The sequence below is a fragment of the Enoplosus armatus genome, chromosome 17 (genome assembly GCF_043641665.1).
Source record: "Enoplosus armatus isolate fEnoArm2 chromosome 17, fEnoArm2.hap1, whole genome shotgun sequence".
NCBI classification, from domain to species: Eukaryota; Metazoa; Chordata; class Actinopteri; order Centrarchiformes; family Enoplosidae; genus Enoplosus; species Enoplosus armatus.
Window position 1 is genome coordinate 14170908 of NC_092196.1, and position 17359 is coordinate 14188266.

Below are 17359 nucleotides of genomic sequence, written 5' to 3' on the forward strand. Positions count from 1 at the left end.
GCTGTGCAGAAATGAGAATGATTATGTATGCAGTGAAAGCCCAGCTGGATACCCTGAATATTTCATAGTATGTGTTGCTCGCTCCGTCTCTCAATGCCACACAGCCCAGCTAGGGTGGTAACGTGTGCATAATGGTGTGATTTCCAAGAGCTGTGGATACAGGCTGTGGGCCTTAAGCTGTCTTCCTATTTAAAAAAGAGAATTTAAGTGTCATTACTTACAGCACTCTGAGTTTTAGTCTCTCAGTAACAGAACCAGCCCAGCAGTGTTGTCAGGAGCCAGTCGATCAAAAGGAAATACTGAGCAAAACAGCCAGCCAGCTCTCAGACTAGGTTTTTTATTATTGTTATTTGTGTTTTTCAGGGGTCTTATGATTGGTTTTGTGAGTGCAAGACTTTTAAACTCCATTTTACCTGCGTCCATGTCATATGGTCCTTTTCTGTGCAGCATCTTAAGTCATCTCAACAGCTGCTATAATACTAGTAGGCCACTAGACTGTGCATGAGTGCAATTGTGGGTAATCACAGCTTAATTGGAGTAATTAGGGGAATGTAGGGGCATTAGGCTACAGCTGGGGGCCATAATGAGGAGTGGGGGCAAAAGGGAGGGGGGAGAGGTGAGAAGCTTCAAGAGCCACAGTTGCCCTCTTTACTGTAGGTCAGTTGTACTTCTCAGTGAATGGACAGTGAAGATCAACCCCACACATGGCCTAAATTTTGTCAGTACACACAAAACTTTAACCACCATCAGAACATAGGCAAAGTATCCAAATGATCATGTAGATTCAACAGGTACAAAACAAATACTTCTGGTCCTTGGTCAATAAATTAGTTATAGGTTATCAGGCTAGGAAGTGCAGAATTCAGTTTGTGAATGACTGAAAAGAAAGAAAAAGAGGAGGGAAAGAGATGGGCGAATCAGGGTCATTAGTTCAGGCGGCTGGGTCTGCTGCATTCCTGAGCCCTGAGATGGGGGAGCAGCAGAGCAGGAATGTGCCTTGGAGAGAGAAGAGACCTAAGCAGAGGGAAAGAAAAAGGCAAGAAGGAACAAGAAAAAAGGCGGGGGGGGGGGGGTTTGGACGCTTTGCTACGAGAGGCCTTAAATGGTGGAACAGACTCATTTATCAAGTGAAGTTTGAAAAAGCAAAAACTCATCTGCTCCATAGCACTTGGAAACTTTAAGCAAAACTGTTTTTGTCCTCATTTCTTTCACATCTGTTAGCCCTACAGTACAGCTCTACTCATTTGTTAGCTCTGACTGCTCCATGGCTGCAAACTTGTTTTTCAGCGTGACTCTCTACGGGGAAACTTTGACAGCAACATAAAGACTCATAAGATTGTTAAAGTTGTGCTAACAAGAGAAGCTATGAATGAGTGAGTTCATGCACCCCCTAACCTTTGATGATGAGCTTTGATTAGCTAGTGTAATCCTTAAAGAGGACAAGCGCCTAACCCAGTTTCCACTGGGATTAATCTTGTCATCCATATTGTTAGCGTCTGTCTCCTTCAGAATCCTGTCTGGTTTCACTGCTGTTTAAATTGGCTTTTACTTCCTTAATTTAGTCTCCAGTTACAAAGATCAATATGAATGTGGACACATCACTGATTTTATTTGTGACACAACCAATATTTCACAATTATGACACATTTTAACATTTTTGCACTGGTCTCCTTAGTTTAGTTTTCTTCCTGACAAATGGACATATGTTGTAGGTCTCCAACTAACTATTAATTTAATTATCAATTTCTTTTTTTTTTTGATGATCAGTGTGTCATTTCTAGATTAATCGATTAATTTGTATAGTCTACAAAAAGAAGAAATGCCCATCACAATTCCTCAGAGCCTTGTGTGACCAACAGTCCAAAACTTAAAGATATTCAGTCTACAGTGATATGAAACAGAGAAATCAGGGAATCTTCACATTTGAAAAACTGGAACCAGTGAATGTTAAGCATTTTTGCTTGAAAAATGTTTAAAATTAACAAACAATCCAAAAAACATTTCATTATTAAAGAAGTTGCTGTTTAATCTTCTGTCGATTGGCTAATTGATTAATCAACGTATGATTTGCCCAAAACATTGAATTGTGGTACCAAGTTTCTACTCTTACTTTCTGAAGTTGAATGATTGAGAAGCAAGGGGGGTATTTAGTTAAGTTTAGTTAAGTTAAAAGCTTCAGGCTCTGAAGAAAAGATCGTTGTCTGTACTTAAAACTTTTCAGTAACAGAGTGGTATCTGTAAGGGAGTGCGAGTGTGTATGTGTGAAAGAGAGAGAGAGAGATGAGAGCATGGCTGCAGGCTGACAGAGGTCCTGGTATAATGCAGTGGTGGAGAGCAGCAACTGATAACTATACTTATGGCCACTGGGGCTCATAGTGACAGCACATGCACTCCCATTACTGGTCCCATGCCTCATGCCCTTATCTCTGGCAGCCTGCCACAGAGGGACCACACTGCCCTCTGCTGTTGATTTAGAGGAAGTTCAGGCTCATTGAGAATTCAGCAAGGCTCTCATAGCAATGACTCAGGGGAGAAACTTGACTGGGTTTTGACAGGGCTACAGGACTTCTTTGAATTTTAGCAGTGATAAAGCGTCTTCCTATGCACCCCTAGAACCCACAGTATTAGCCTTCTCCTTGAAGGGAAATGTGTACGTGGTCAGTTTACAAAAACTTTTTATCCAACAGGTTTTCTCAGCCCTAGAAAGCTATTCTAGCTTGGACAGAGTGCAGCAAAAACTTTTTCTAAATGGGTAAATACTAATCTTGCTTGCCTAACTCCTCTACTTTCTCTCTTCTCCTGTCCAGTGCTGAGTATACGAGGTGTGCAGGAGGAGGACCCCCCAGATCCCCAGATCATGCGGTTGGACAACATGTTGTTAGCAGAGGGTGTGTCAGGACCAGAGAAGGGTGGCGGATCGGCTGCAGCGGCCGCAGCTGCAGCAGCAGCAGGGGGCTCACCCACCGACAGCAGCATCGAACACTCCGACTACAGAGCCAAGCTTGCCCAGATCCGCCAGATCTATCACTCTGAGCTGGAGAAGTACGAGCAGGTGTGTAAAAAGAGGACCTTAATGATTAAACATATACTCCACAAATATTAACATGTAAAAAAAATAGGTCAGTCAGTTTGAGTGAGAAACTTCATTCCTCTGTAACTGGGTTACAATCATCAGGCTAAATAAAAGTAAATTTACAGTAAATTGTTGTACTGTTAGAATATGAGGATTTTATTCCAAGTATGCAACATTACAAGATTGATTACTTCTGTTTCCATGTTTGGAGGTATTTTAATTACTATTATCAGCTGCTGTGGTGTTGTTTGGAATGAAAACTGCAGGGATTGGCTACCACATGCCTCAGGCAGCTGAGAGTCTGCAGGTATCATTCAAACTAATTCTTGAGTACACTTAAGTCCTTCACAGTGTGCTTTACTTAAAATTTAACTGCTAAAATAACAGGGGTGGATAAAGATGATGGCTTAATTATAAAGCATGAACATTTATTTTGGCATGGATACATTTTGTTAGCCTGCATTCTTGGTATTCAGCTCTGCACACTTTATGGCACCAGGCTGCTCTTTCCTGGTGTTTCACTGATATAGTTTTGAGAACTGTGTTTTATGATTCAAATGCTACTAGTAACCGTCAAACCAAGTATCATATTATTACTTAAAAAAGATGAAGGCAGCTGATCAACAGAGGAGTCAGACAGCCGAGGCCTACATGTCTTTATAAAAACTATGTCACGGCACTGGACAGACTCGGTGCTTGGGCAATTTTTTTTTTTTTTTACAATAGCATTCAATTCCTGTCTCTCTCTCTCGGTCCAGGCCTGCAGTGAGTTCACCAACCATGTAATGAACCTGCTGAGAGAGCAGTCTCGCACACGGCCCATCTCTCCCAAGGAGATTGAGCGCATGGTGGCCATCATCCACCGCAAGTTCAGCTCCATTCAGATGCAGCTCAAACAGAGTACCTGCGAGGCTGTCATGATTCTGCGCTCACGTTTCCTTGACGCCAGGTCTGTCTGCGGGTGTCTAGCTGGTATTATCACCGTGTGTGTGTGTGTGTGTGTTTGTGTGTGTGTGTGTGTGTGTGTGTGTGTGTGTGTGTGTGTGTGTGTGTGTGTGTGTGTGTGTGTGTGTGTGTGTGTGTGTGTGTTGATGGGTGGTTACTTTCTAGATGGCGTAAGTGATCTGAGCATGTTGACTTTGTGTCAGACATGTACATTCCTAGCATGTTGGTCATTATTTCTTCTCTCTGTGTGTCAGACGTAAGAGGCGCAACTTCAACAAGCAAGCTACAGAGGTGCTGAACGAGTATTTCTACTCCCACCTGTCTAACCCTTACCCTAGTGAGGAAGCCAAGGAGGAACTGGCCAAAAAGTGTGGGATCACTGTGTCTCAGGTACATTTCTTACACCACTATTATCTAGGACTCTATGTAAAACAACACTGTAGTTGGTATTGTGGAATGCAAAGGAAACACAACATTCAAATATCTGATGTCCATCTGCCCTTCAGGTCTCTAATTGGTTTGGCAACAAGAGAATACGTTATAAGAAGAACATTGGTAAGTTCCAGGAGGAAGCAAACCTCTACGCAGTTAAAACAGCGGTGGATGCTGCCAATGTGTCTGCGCAGGCTAGCCAGGCTAACTCTCCGGGAACACCCAACTCAGGTACCACATGCTCCATGCCATCTAACCACAATCCCTGCCACTTCAGGCTTCACTTCCTCTACATACACTTTTGTTCTTACACATAACTAACCTTGATTGAACCACACTGTGATTGTATGAAGGGCTGACTTGAGTGTTCAAAGGAAAACCCACACTGTACACTGCAAATGTGCTCTCAGCCAGCTGCCACACTGAAATTATCCTGTTTATTTTGCATGAAATTGTTGGTAAAAACATCTTCAGCCAACACAGCATATAATATACTTGTGTATAATCAGAAACCTAAACACAATCTTTACTCATTCGGTACTGCTGCTGCAAGCCAGCTGTCAAGGGTAGTGCCCACTTTTACATTCTGGCTGCATAATTTGTCTTCAGACATGGCATCAAATCAATTATTCTAAATCTAACGAAAGAAGAAAACGAGAGATTCAGAAAATTCAGACAATACTATGTAGTATTGTCAACTTTAATTTTTCTAAGGAGGCTTAGTTAGTCTCATTACTTTACAAGAAAGCATTTGATTGCATTGTTTTTTCTTAACTTCATCTCCATGAAGTCGCTAATGTTTGGTTTCGCTCGTTTGGTTTTCAGTTTTGTCAAAGTGGTGTGCAGGACAGTTAATTAGGACCAGACAACTGAGGAATGTACAGTGTGGTAGTTTGGTTGTCTGTCAGCTAAGATTTGCATTCATCTTGTGCTATGTTTTGTGTTTCAGATGCTTTTCTACCATATTGTATTATGAAACACTTTAATATATCTTGGAACTGTTGTGATATTCATTAGTATCAGTTAGAGGGACTTGCCTACTTAAAGGGATTTCTGTCCATCTCATTCTACAAATCATCCACATTATTTATTTATTTATTTATTTGCTTGTTTAATTGATTTTGTTGTGTGAGTTACCCCAATCTTTGTATCTATTTTATATATTTAAATAATTATTTAACATACAGCACATAGTGATGGTAGTAGTAACCCCAATTTGCTAAGGAAGCGAAATGGACCAGGTAGGTAATGATTCAGATTAAGTTAGTCAGTTCCCTTCTTACAGCTTCAGTGAACAAATGGTGACACCTTTGGACAGGTTGTTAAAACCTTTATAAGATTAACTAAATTCAAAGATGGGACATGAAGCTGTCTGTAAGAGATGGGGTATGTTATAAATGAGTGATCATAGGCATGACAGACTGGATGGTGTCAGAAATGCACTATTTTCTTTTTTGCTACCAATGGCATTGTTGCAGCAAGCTGCATTGACGAGATGATATGTCTTTTTGGATGAGGGGGAAAAAAGGAAAATGTTAAGTTAGTAAGAGGGAGTATAGCATAAGTCACAGAATGAGCAGATGTGTGCAATGTTCCAAACCAAATTTCACAATTTTAAACCATAATGGTGAGATACTGGATAAGAATGCAATATGACTGCAACGTCTATAGGCAGACACCAAATTAATTATCTTATATCTATATCTTACTTCAGTAAATTTGTACCATAAGACATACAATTGAACACCACAAACCACCTCATGTATATAATTATGTAATCTGAATGTCACACAGTTTGTCAAAACTGTAGTAAACATTTTAGGTTTCCAACAAGACTTTCCTGATGTGGAGAGGGATTCAAATGTGGTTAAAGCAGATCTCAACACAAGCAATGACCCCTACTGTTGGAAAGTAGCTTTCTATCACTGTCAGGCCTTCTGAGCAGCAGTTTGTGTGAAGTGTACTGTAGCCTTTATATATCCACAAAGGGAAACACCTCACGTCCTCCACTACTGTCAGACTGCCCCGCCCCACCTGCCCTCACTTGATTGTAGCCCACGATGACAGACGAACTAACTCCTGGGAACTGAAATGTGTCCCATTCCGTTCTCAAAAGCCCAATCTGTATTCCAGTCAGAAGGACGAAACCAAATTTACTTTTAACAAAATGCTTTTTGCAGCTATAAAATGTGTGTTTGCAAGTATTGGAATTACATCTACCTTTCAATGGCTTTTAGACTTGTAAATTATCTATTCAGAATAAACTGGCTGAGAACTGTGACCCTCATATTGAAGCTGGTTATTAGAATTCTTCCCATCATTGTCCATGACCAATGGTGACCTTTTGACCCCATGGCACTGTGTTGGGGCTGATTGGATATTGGCTATATATATTGCCTGCAGGGTCACCGGGGTCATACAGTTTGTCTCACACAGGCGACGCCTACCTCGGCCTGCATTCACTCAACGGGGAGGGTCTCAACATCGCCCCCTCTCTCCAGCCGCAGGTATGCACTGAGGACAGCTGCAGAGTTGACCTCAATGCCGTTAACCCAGCCACCCAGAATCCCTGGATACCTACCCTTAGCCTAGCTCCTTTCGACCTCGACCTCTCCTCAGATCCCGTCCTGACTTTACCTTTGACCCCATCAATTCCTCCCCCAACACATTCAATCTGACCCTGTACAGTGACCCCTGAGAAGCTTATGGCTTCACCCGAGAGGAATAATGTCAGTTACATGTACACATAGTCCTTATCCACAAGTATTTCTTAAAAGAGCACAGGGTCAGCCTCAGCACTGAACCCCTGGACCAGTTTAGGGTTATCACGGCCTCCCTTAAGACTTGTAGTTGTTAAAATGGGGCAGAAATATTCCCATTGAACCCTCTGATTAATCAATTTCAGTCAATTTCTCAGCCTCTAGGTTGTCCCGCACCTCCAACACTTCAACAGTCCCGTCTTTTTAGTCCTCGTTTTTACCCGCCTTTCAACACATTCCTCCATCCCATCTCTCCATATGTTCACTCCCTTGTGTAGACCAAGAAGACCTTGTGATTGTTGTCTGTTAATAGACATGTACAGTGTTGTTGTTCTGGAGGGATCCACAGATTTCTGCTGTTAGGCGCTATATAATTTAATAAATAAACAAAAGTATAAGATTGGCTTTTGGCTTCAGTTGAAGTCAGAAGTGGTTCGGTGGAGAGTTATGTGGTGAGCCGCAATGTTTAGTGGTTGCACCGACTGAAAAACAATTATTTAAACGTGATTGTTCACTAGCAGGAAGGCAGCCATGAGTAATACAGACTGGCTCTGACGCATACAGTAGAGGTTTGTGGACGCTATCACTCTGTTTAGCCTGTGGTTGTTTAGTTAAAAAAACAGTAGCTGGTAGCTAGTTGTCTAAATGTTATGCTGAAGTTTGTGTTGAATTTTGTGGGTGTGTTTTGTCTCTGACAGGTGGATACCCTGCACCGTGCTACACACCTGACGGGCGGCTATGAGGAGCTGTCGGGTAGTGGCCTCTACACCCCTCATCGCCTGGATGTGAGTACCAACTGAAAGCTTATTTTGTGGTGTAGCTGATGAATAGGTTTGCAGTTAGTCAAGACACCTGCTATGCTGTGCTCTGCTCAGTTTGCTTGACATTAACGAGGGTCGTATGCTGTACAGATTCTAAAGTCCCTTGAGGCAAATTTAGGTTTTTCCATGTCTTTCCATCTATGTTATGCGTAACAATTGTTTGAACAACATTTTAATGATTGTTTTTCAATGGGAAGAAGATTTTAATTACACATTAAAATATTGTCATGGAAATGCTTTTGAACAACAGTTATATGTAACCTACATGTCCAAAAAACAATCATGGTTTACTTTTAACAAATTTAAGCCAGTTTTAATCTCAACATCTGGACGTCTTTAACTTGCAAATCTCCAAGTCAATGCTTTCTTGGATGTGAAAATAAATCAGCAGTGGATTTTTGCTTGGAAAGTATTTAAGTTACTTAAGCACTTAACTTTCTCCAGAAACCTGGTATCTGTTGTCGGGGTAGGGGATTAGAAACAAAACAGATTTCCCCAGCTTTCTCCTTGAGAAATCCAATTTCTCTGCCATGTATACATGTAACATAAAGTAAAGTGTGCAAGTGCATGATAAAGACTAAGATAGGGAAAGTCACAGCAGAGAGGGTGGATAAAAGGAGAGATCATTTCACATGGCCATGCCTCCTCATATTTAAAGTAATTCTTCCCAAAGTAGTATGGTCAGGGGTAGTGGAGATTGATTGAGACTGATTTCTGTTGCATGTTTACAGCAGGTTACCACAATGCATGTAAAACCATTCTCAGATTATCTTCGTAACCTGATTCCTCTGTGTAACCTGGTTACTTAAGTGCATGAAAACACACTGAATGTAATCAGCTGCCGTCATGTTTTAACAGACTTCTTAGAGTGAATAGCATTTTGTCTGCAACCAGTAAGCTATCATGAGGCTGCATCATTTGGCTAGTAAGCACAAATATAGCTGATATAAACTACTAATTAAAAAACTCCTTCTTCATGCAGAATACTCTCTTCTCTGACTGTTTGCAGGCTAACAGCTGGCAGGACACCACCAACCCCCCCTCGGTCACCTCCCCTCCCGGTCCTCCTGGCAGCGTCCACTCCGACACCTCCAACTGATTCGATGGCTCTCCCCGCCATCTCTTCATTCCCACTGCGGTCTGCTCTGACTACCATCCTCTGTCCTCATTTTTCACTATTCCCTCGTCTCTCAACTAGACAGCCACACAAGGCCGTACTCACATTTCATAAACACACACTGTGCTGGAACACAGGACAGCCGAACAGTAGTTAGGAGGAATTCTTCCTCCACCCCACAGCTCCACTTCCATGCTAGAAGCTCGTTAACTCAGAATAAAAGAGGGATGGAGCTTACTGATGCTGAGACAGATAGAAAACATCTTTACTTTCAAGGACTTTTTGAAAACCACTGACCCAGCTGTGTAGATGATCATGATGTCTGTACATTATGTGTATATGCACGTTAACTTCACACAGTACTCACACAGCTTGTCCATGTGCTGTTGACCTCTGCACTCGACCCTTTGCTTTGGAAAACTGTGTGTGATTGCCTGTATCTCTTGAAGCCTTGGCGTTTGACAGCCAAACTGTTGATACGGATCACCAGGGAGCTCTGCTCACCTCGCTCGTACCAAAGTGCTGCCCCGGTAGTTGTCAACACATCTGTTCCTCCGAGATCACCCTCTGCCAACTCAACACTCGACACTGTTGTATCTTCCAGTCCTGATAGCTTGATGTTCCATTCTGTTGGAGATTTCAAGGTGAATAATTGAGATATGCACAAGTGTGCATGCACCCTCCTTCCATAACACACACCTCACAACTTTTCAGTCGTTTTCATAGTGAGCTGACATAAAAGATGTGTCAAGCACAAACGTTAGCATCCTTGTCATGGGTGTCTCTACCTGTAAAAGGGTAGTTAAGGGGATCACTGTTCTAACCCAGACAGGACAGGTGATAATAGGGCTGGTGAGAAGAGGAGGAAAGGGCAGAGAGAGGAGAATATCTTTGGTTGAGTGGATGTAACTAATAGCCCTTTTTGTTGCTAACCAATAGAGGGTGTTGGTAGATGGCTTGGTAGACTTAACTTCTTGCTTTCTGTCCACTAGTTTATTTGATTGTAGGCTATTTTCTAATGCTGTTTCACCAAGAATGCACCAGCCACCACCAAAAATGAGCTCAATAAAGCATCTTAAAGACGTTTAGGAGAAGGGTGGAAAGATTGTGGGGCATTGATGTGTTATTGGGACAAGCGTGACATGAATTTAGAAACGTGACTGTCTTCCATGCATGTAGGACTTCTAGGCGTGATATTATTGTTTTCATTTAACCTTCCGAGTTTTTAGCTTCGTTTTTATTAACAAAAAAAATAAAAGGGTATAATTATTACAGTCAGACCAAAAAGGAAAAAGTGCATCATGTATTGCTATGATGTGTGTGTCTCTGTGTGGGCGTGTGTACAGTGTTCTTGGGATGTCTTAGTCAAACTGGCTGGCGCCCTCTGACCTTTTGTGAGCATTATAGAGACTGGGTGCTTCCACCAGCCAATGACACACCAGGTGGGGTTTCAACTGAGATCTCCTCCCATCTTGAAACATGTAAGCTTGTGAGCCCGAGGCAACACACTACAACCTTCTGTTGTAACAAAACCAAAAATACCACGTTCAGCAATGTAATAATGCTACTCTGTGTCTCTCTAAAGTTGGTGCACAGCCACCTTTTTCAGTTCGAGGAGAGGAGGGAATTATATTTGTATCTGTGTCTCTCTGTGTGGTGTTGTCATGCCTCAAGTTGATTTGATATTTTGGGTTTTTTTTTGTTGTGGGGCGTCATGGGAGGGTGGGTGGAGTGAGGACTGTCATATCACATCTGTAATTTGATTGTGAGCATAGAAAGGTATGCTCTCCCCTTTACCCATCCTTTAATACCTTCTGGTAAAACCACAACTCTTTTGTTTTTAGTTATATGGCCAATTGGGCAAGGGCTTCTCTCTCTCCTCTGTTACCAAAAAAAGAGGCAGCACTGGGTGTAGTAAAACTCTTAACTCGTGTTTAAGACAAACCTGCAACGTTTTTTGGGGGATTTTCATTCTTTGGAACTATTTTATACATTAACTGTTATGTGAATAACAAAGCATTTTGATAGTAAGGTAAAGCCTTATGAAGATTTAAGTGTCAGTCAAGACTTTGTTGAACCATATGTTACAGAACAAAACTTGAGCTTATAAGCTGGTCACAAGTGATTTCCCGCATCTAATTACTTGTTTTGTTACTCATCGAAGTTCATATGACTGTATCTTATGAATAACGTTATCACCACACCAAATTATCATGCCCGCCCCTCCCCTTTTTCTACCTGTTGTAATGGATGTCACTGTACAGTTTGTGTAATGTTTCAGTATTTTTTTTTTCTTTTATAAACTTTGTTTGTTTGAGATGCCAGTTTTATTTGGCCTTTGTGTCACAGGATTCACGATAACTCTGTATCAATTTTGAATATTATTTAGGTCTTTTGTTACATAACCCGGGTGGCAATGTAAGGTTTACAGGTGTAACATTTGGTGCTGTGGAACAATAATTGTATCAATTGAGGTTCTCCAATGGACATTATTTGGTGTATTTTGCCGTATAGATTTATAGATTTGTTTCTACCTTTTCCACACTCCCTCTGTTACTTACAGACACTTCCCCAAATATTCACCCATTTGTGCTTCATTTAATTCTAAATCTTTTATTGAAACCTGCTGAAATTATTCCTTTATATCAGAAATGTCTGCAGCAAAAGGAGTTTGGAAACAGTTTAATAGTTACATGTTAATTCAAACTCTTGGAGATACAAATTTCAGACAACTATCAGACAACTAAATGTAAAGTAAGATGTATTCAAGTGCATCATTTTAATGCAGAAATGTTGTGAGACAATGCAAGCAGTACATTTGCATACAACTGAGAGGAAGTTAATGCTGAATTTAGTTTGATTCTTGTGACATCCTGAAACAGAAAGGCCTGCAGGAAGTGAGGCAATGTATACATTGTGTGGTCACCTGTATTTCTGCAATTCTAAAACACGAAACTTCATGTTATGTTTTACTGTTAATCATGTTTAAGTCTTGTTTGGATTCTGCAAGTGACTAAATGACTTCCACGGCACCAAATGGCTTCTTAAACCTTTTTTGATTTCTTTGTTTTTATTAGTATATTTGTATCTCCCCTCTTTCCCTTGTATTTACCCCTCTCTCTACCTCTGTCTTTCCATTTCTCTTGTATATAACCCCCACTGTTTTCAGACTTGTGAGTCTGTATGAACTCCTTTTATACCTCAACTTTAGAATTGTTCTAGAAAGAGTAAAACAAAAAGGAAGAATATGACAAATTGTAGTGTTCTTATTAGAAAATTAATAAAATGATTTAGTGTGATTTTTCAGTATTTGATTTCAGAATTTAGGAGTGTTTCATTTTATAATTTGTCACAAATGCTCTTGTGATAGTCAAATGTAATAAAAGGAGAGATTGCACCATCTGATGCTCAATATGTGAATCTGTCAGCGTCATTGAGACTGAGGAAAACATTTGTCCTACATAGATAAAATCCCTTTCAACAGATGCATCTATAATTATTATTTTTTAATTCAATTCACAAATGCAAACATGGAAGAGAGGTAGTTTGACAGAATTAAGCTGCAGTGTGTGCTGGTTAGAGGACAGTAAAAGGCAAGATTTTTTTTAAATTGCAGGCCTGCAGCCATCATACCCCCGCATAGTCCAACTGTCTTCTTTATTGTTTGTTTCTGGACAGACGGCCTGATCTTCTGACTTCTGGACACAGCCAAGAGTTTCCTGGAGACGAAACATAATTTACTGAATGTGACAGGACATAAAGGAAATTCAGTTATGATTCCATTTTCAAACAGTGACTAAAAAAAAAATCTGTTTTCCATCGAGCCACTTTTAGGAGAAAAGTATTCTCGACTCCAAGATCAACAAAATAAAACAAAGAAATCAAGAGGAGGAATTTCCTGGTTCCTTCTTGTGCCAGGTACTTAATATGTTACTTTGGAAATCAGCATGTGCATTGGTGTGGAAAGTGAGAACCTGCATGACACACTGAGGGGGAATGTGAGAAACCAAAAATCCTGGAGTAACGGAACGGCAATAATCAGAATATGGGCCTTTTCTTTTTAATCTAGGACACAGGTACCAATATAAATGGAACAAAGTCTGTTTTAAAGTGCTTTGAGGTTGTAAAGTTTACATTTCACAGGTTGTATCTTGCACTGCCTGGTCAACAACCTTCTGTATCTGTAATATAGCTCTGTACCTCTGGCAGTGGTGAGGCAATCTCGACAGGTGACAGCTCCCTCTGCTGGTCAGCACTTCTCCGACACAGACAGCACAGGATCCACTTGAACGTCCTCCGCATCTCGTCGTCTCGCAGGGAATAGATGATAGGATTGACCAGAGAGTTGCACTCCGCTATCACCAAACAGAACTTCTCGAAGGCGTTTGCATGGCTGGCTTGACCCAACAGCCCGTCCAGTAAAAGAGTCACAAGGCCGGGCGTCCAGCAGATTACAAAGGCACCTGCAGACATGAGGACAGAAAAGAGTCAACAACAAACTCAAATCTTCCACAAAAGCAGCGATGTAATATGACACCTGTTGTCTCAAAGTGCAGCTACGTTAGATAATATTGTACCTTGATTGCTTAATATCAAAGTTAACTGCCAGTTACAACACATGTACCTCCAGGAGATGAGTCACCTGAGCAATCAAAGAGGTGGATTATATTTTACTGACTTACTGGGAATTCCTAACAACATTTTTTTCAAACTTAAAATACGCATACTATTACTCAGATAAGGTCTGACAAACAAACAAGGCAAGAGCTGCAAAACTGGTTTGTGGGGGAAGTGGAAGCTGCAGGAAGCATCACAACACGCTACAGCTTTCTTGGTCATCAAACCACACTTAGTACTGAGATCTTCAAAATACAGTTTCTCTTCGCATGAAGTGGTGAGGTCAATTCAGGTAAAAAGCCATTTAACCTGGTGCTAGTACTCTTGTTAATTTTGTGGTTAATTAAAAACCAAACCATACAAACTTGACCTTTGACCCACAACTAACGTCCAGCAGTGGATGGTCGCACACAAACTCACCAAGAACCATGGAGATAGTTTTCATGAGGTTAACAACAGTCTGGTTGTGCCGCATCTCGGAGGTGTGCTGAGATGCGTACTGGCTCTGGTATCTCACATATATGAAGATACGAGTGTACATGGCCACCATGATAAAGAAAGTGAGCAGGTTGAGAACCGCCCAGAAGATGAGGAAGCGGCGACTGTAGAGGGGAGCGACGGTGGAGCAGTCATCCAGATCACACTCGCAGTTCCAAATCGTCGAGGGCACCAGGCCCATGATGATGGCCACGGCCCAGATGCAGACTATCAGCAGCACCACGCGCCGCTTGGTCATCTTGCTGTGCAGCTGCATGGTGATGATGGTCTGGTGGCGCTCCACGGCAACAGCCAGCAGATTGGCTACAGAGGCTGTCAGGCTGATGTCAATCAGAGCCCCGCGGATGTACCACTGCTCCTTGGTGAGCATGCTGGTCCAGGGGCCCGTGTTCAACATCAGGTTGGCGTAGGCGATACCTGCAAACAGGTCTGCTGCAGCCATGTTGCCCAGAAGATAGTAGATGGGGAAGTGGAAGCGGCGGTTGATGAAGATGGCCACCATCACCATCAGGTTGGCCAGGACCACGATGAGGCATACCGTCAAGCCCAGCCCGATCACCACGAAGTCCCGCGTCGTCCACTCCACACTGACCTTCTTGCCCACCCAGTCGTAGAAGAAAGTGACATTGTGGCTGTAGTTGCAGGTACTCCACACACTGCTCTCCATAGCCATAACTGCAGACATAAAACACACACATTTAAGGATTTAAGCAGCACCTGTAGTCAAGAGGTGCAACAACAGGTGATGTACCATACTGTATGTGTACAATATAAGGCTTTCCATTCAGTACACAATCAATATTCACCACATAAGAGAATCATGATATCGGTTTCATCCACTTATCTCAAATATTATACAAATTGACTGCTATAACAACTTGAATACAGTAATATAAGGCTCTTATTTTACTTACTTATTTACTGTATGGAAAATGCATTCAGTTGTGTTCCTACATTTTTATATTGAACTGTGGACAGGACACTTGTCATCTTCACATAACTGGATAAACTCAACACTGTGGTTGCCAGTGTGACAGATAACCATCATCAGTACGATAGTGGTAGTGTACAGACTGTGACAAGGGGTGGTTTGATAAAGCAGCTAGGTAAATTAACTCTTTGTGAATTGTTTTGTCTATAAAATGTTAGAAAATAGTATAAGAAATGCTGACATCTTCAAATTGCTCGTTTTGTCCAGCCAGCAGTCCAACACGTAGCACTCCGTTTGCGATAAAACAGTTTAGCCGAGTAATATTTGGCAGGAACGTAACGGCAACGTTAACATTTAAAAATATGAGACATACACGAGAACCAATAAAAACATTTTTAACTGAATCTCTCACCCAGTTTTAAGCGGTAACTGCGTTGATGGCACTTTAGTTTAGACTCTCCACACGGGAAACATTTCATTATTTTGAACCTACCGCCGTTTTTAAGGTCTCCTCCATTCAGACGGGTGCGATATGAAACCAGAGTTGCTAGCTGCCGTCCGATGAAACAGAAAGGTGTTCTCACTTCTGTTTGTCCATGCGGATACAGTTTCAAGTCGACGCCTCTGAATTATTCTCACTCAGATCAGCTGGACGCGTCGGACAGGTAGAGGTGCTGCCTCCAAATGCAGCCTGAAATATCGGGGGAAAACACACACACAGTCGGTTTTACCCTTTTTGTGCCTCTTTAAAAGATATTTTGCTTTTAACCAAAGTTGAGTTATTGCTCAAATAGCTTCAGCTTAAATTATAATTGTTTTAAACACTTTTTTAAAGTTAGCAGTTAAAGACTCGGAGCTACAATTGAAGTAAGCAATGAAATGTCAAAACAGTGAAAATAAGGCATGAAGCAAAAATTACTTTCACTGGGAACTTGAACAGAAGCAGTCCAAAGTATCGTGGGAGGATCACATGACAGAACATAAAAACCAACTGAAATTCCGAAGGTTTTAGTGTCTTTCGTTACTTTTATTTGAGAGTATTTGCCGGAAGTGTCAGACCTAACTTGAATGTATTTAGAACCATGAGTGTTCACTTCCCTCCAGTGGCCACGGTGAGGAACTGCAACCCTACATTCGCTTAGTTGCCAATACATTTTAATCGTGATCCATTACTACACACTATTACTGTGATTATTACAAGTAACAACAGAAACGTCAGTATTGGTAAACTAGTATAGTTTTTTTTATTTGTTTTATTATCTCGAAATTATTTGCAAGGAGTATAAATAAGGTATAATGTCTATGTTGAACTAGGTGGAGTTTGTTTAAGTGTTGTACTAACATGACTGTGATTACCTGTACAGATACCTCTGAATGATACCCCCCCCCCCAACAACATAGAGTATAAATATCTGTGTAATTTGTCTACAACTCAACATTCTTCTTTAGGAGTAGCACAGACAATAATACTAAATATTAATGTTCTATGGAGGTATTAGACTTTGTATTCATATTCAAATTAGTACTAATGTTCATAGTATATTTATTACTAATGTACACTTTTTCTTCAAACAATATAAATACACAATGTAATGCATTCCTATGAACTGATCTGCTACGTGCATGTCTTGTCGACCTCCATTTATATAGCGTGGACGTGTGGTCGCTGCCCTCTAGTGGTCACAGCGAGGAATTGCAACATTAAACTTGTCAAGTGTGCGTCAATGTAGACATAATAAAACCCTAATACTTCCTGTGAATACTCTCGAAATAAAGTAACCAATCTTAAAACGACAGAAACTAATACAAATTATTGTCAAGTCGGAGTTTGTAACATCCTTCAGTGGTACTTCTACTGATATTTATCATTATGTGTTTTTTGTGTTGAGTAGTGGAAGCCATCGGGATGATCAAAATAAAACGGCAACTTAGCTCGGCTCCACACTGTAAAATCACCGCCCTCCAGTGGTCACAGTGAGGAACTGCAACAATATGCAATTCAATTCACTTCGAAAGACAATGTTAAGGAATTAAATTATACATTATTACATAGATAACAAAATAAAATCTACTGATGATAAAATTAAATGACGAAATGTTAAAATAAAATAAAGAGATGTTAATAGTAAGGATAATACATGACAACCAGTAGTTTATAAATAACAA

General features: G+C 41.0%; 2 protein-coding genes across 5 annotated transcripts in view; one reads left to right on the plus strand and one right to left on the minus strand.

Annotated features, from left to right (window-relative positions):
* Positions 1-12547, plus strand: part of pbx4 (pre-B-cell leukemia transcription factor 4) — a 26879-nt gene extending 14332 nt beyond the window's left edge. For 2 of the 4 annotated variants that reach the window (XM_070922575.1, XM_070922576.1), the window contains 7 exons: positions 2808-3052; positions 3832-4022; positions 4273-4408; positions 4525-4681; positions 6854-6957; positions 7908-7994; positions 9040-12547. In XM_070922575.1, coding sequence (XP_070778676.1) covers positions 2808-3052; positions 3832-4022; positions 4273-4408; positions 4525-4681; positions 6854-6957; positions 7908-7994; positions 9040-9129 — 1010 coding nt within the window. In that variant the 3' untranslated portion in view covers positions 9130-12547. Of the gene's footprint in view, positions 1-2807; positions 3053-3831; positions 4023-4272; positions 4409-4524; positions 4682-6745; positions 6749-6853; positions 6958-7907; positions 7995-9039 lie in introns of all 4 variants that reach the window. The other 2 variants (XM_070922577.1, XM_070922578.1) reach the window with 2 other exon arrangements.
* Positions 12513-15710, minus strand: lpar2a (lysophosphatidic acid receptor 2a). The gene is made up of 4 exons (XM_070922579.1): positions 15687-15710; positions 14185-14937; positions 13348-13610; positions 12513-12866 (listed from the first exon to the last, which is right to left on the minus strand). The coding sequence occupies exons 2-4, from the start codon at positions 14933-14935 to the stop codon at positions 12753-12755; spliced, it is 1128 nt and encodes a 375-aa protein (XP_070778680.1). The 5' UTR covers positions 14936-14937; positions 15687-15710; the 3' UTR covers positions 12513-12752.
* Positions 15711-17359: the final 1649 nt, after the last annotated feature.

Excerpts from the sequence above, each read along its gene's own strand:
- lpar2a (XM_070922579.1), bottom strand. The coding sequence starts at position 14,935 with ATGGCTATGGAGAGCAGTGTGTGGAGTACCTGCAACTACAGCCACAAT. Across the intron at positions 13,611-14,184 it reads AACTATCTCCATGGTTCTTG|GTGCCTTTGTAATCTGCTGG; the intron begins GTGAGTTTGTGT and ends TCATGTCTGCAG. Across the intron at positions 12,867-13,347 it reads TTGCCTCACCACTGCCAGAG|GAAACTCTTGGCTGTGTCCA; the intron begins GTACAGAGCTAT and ends TTTCGTCTCCAG.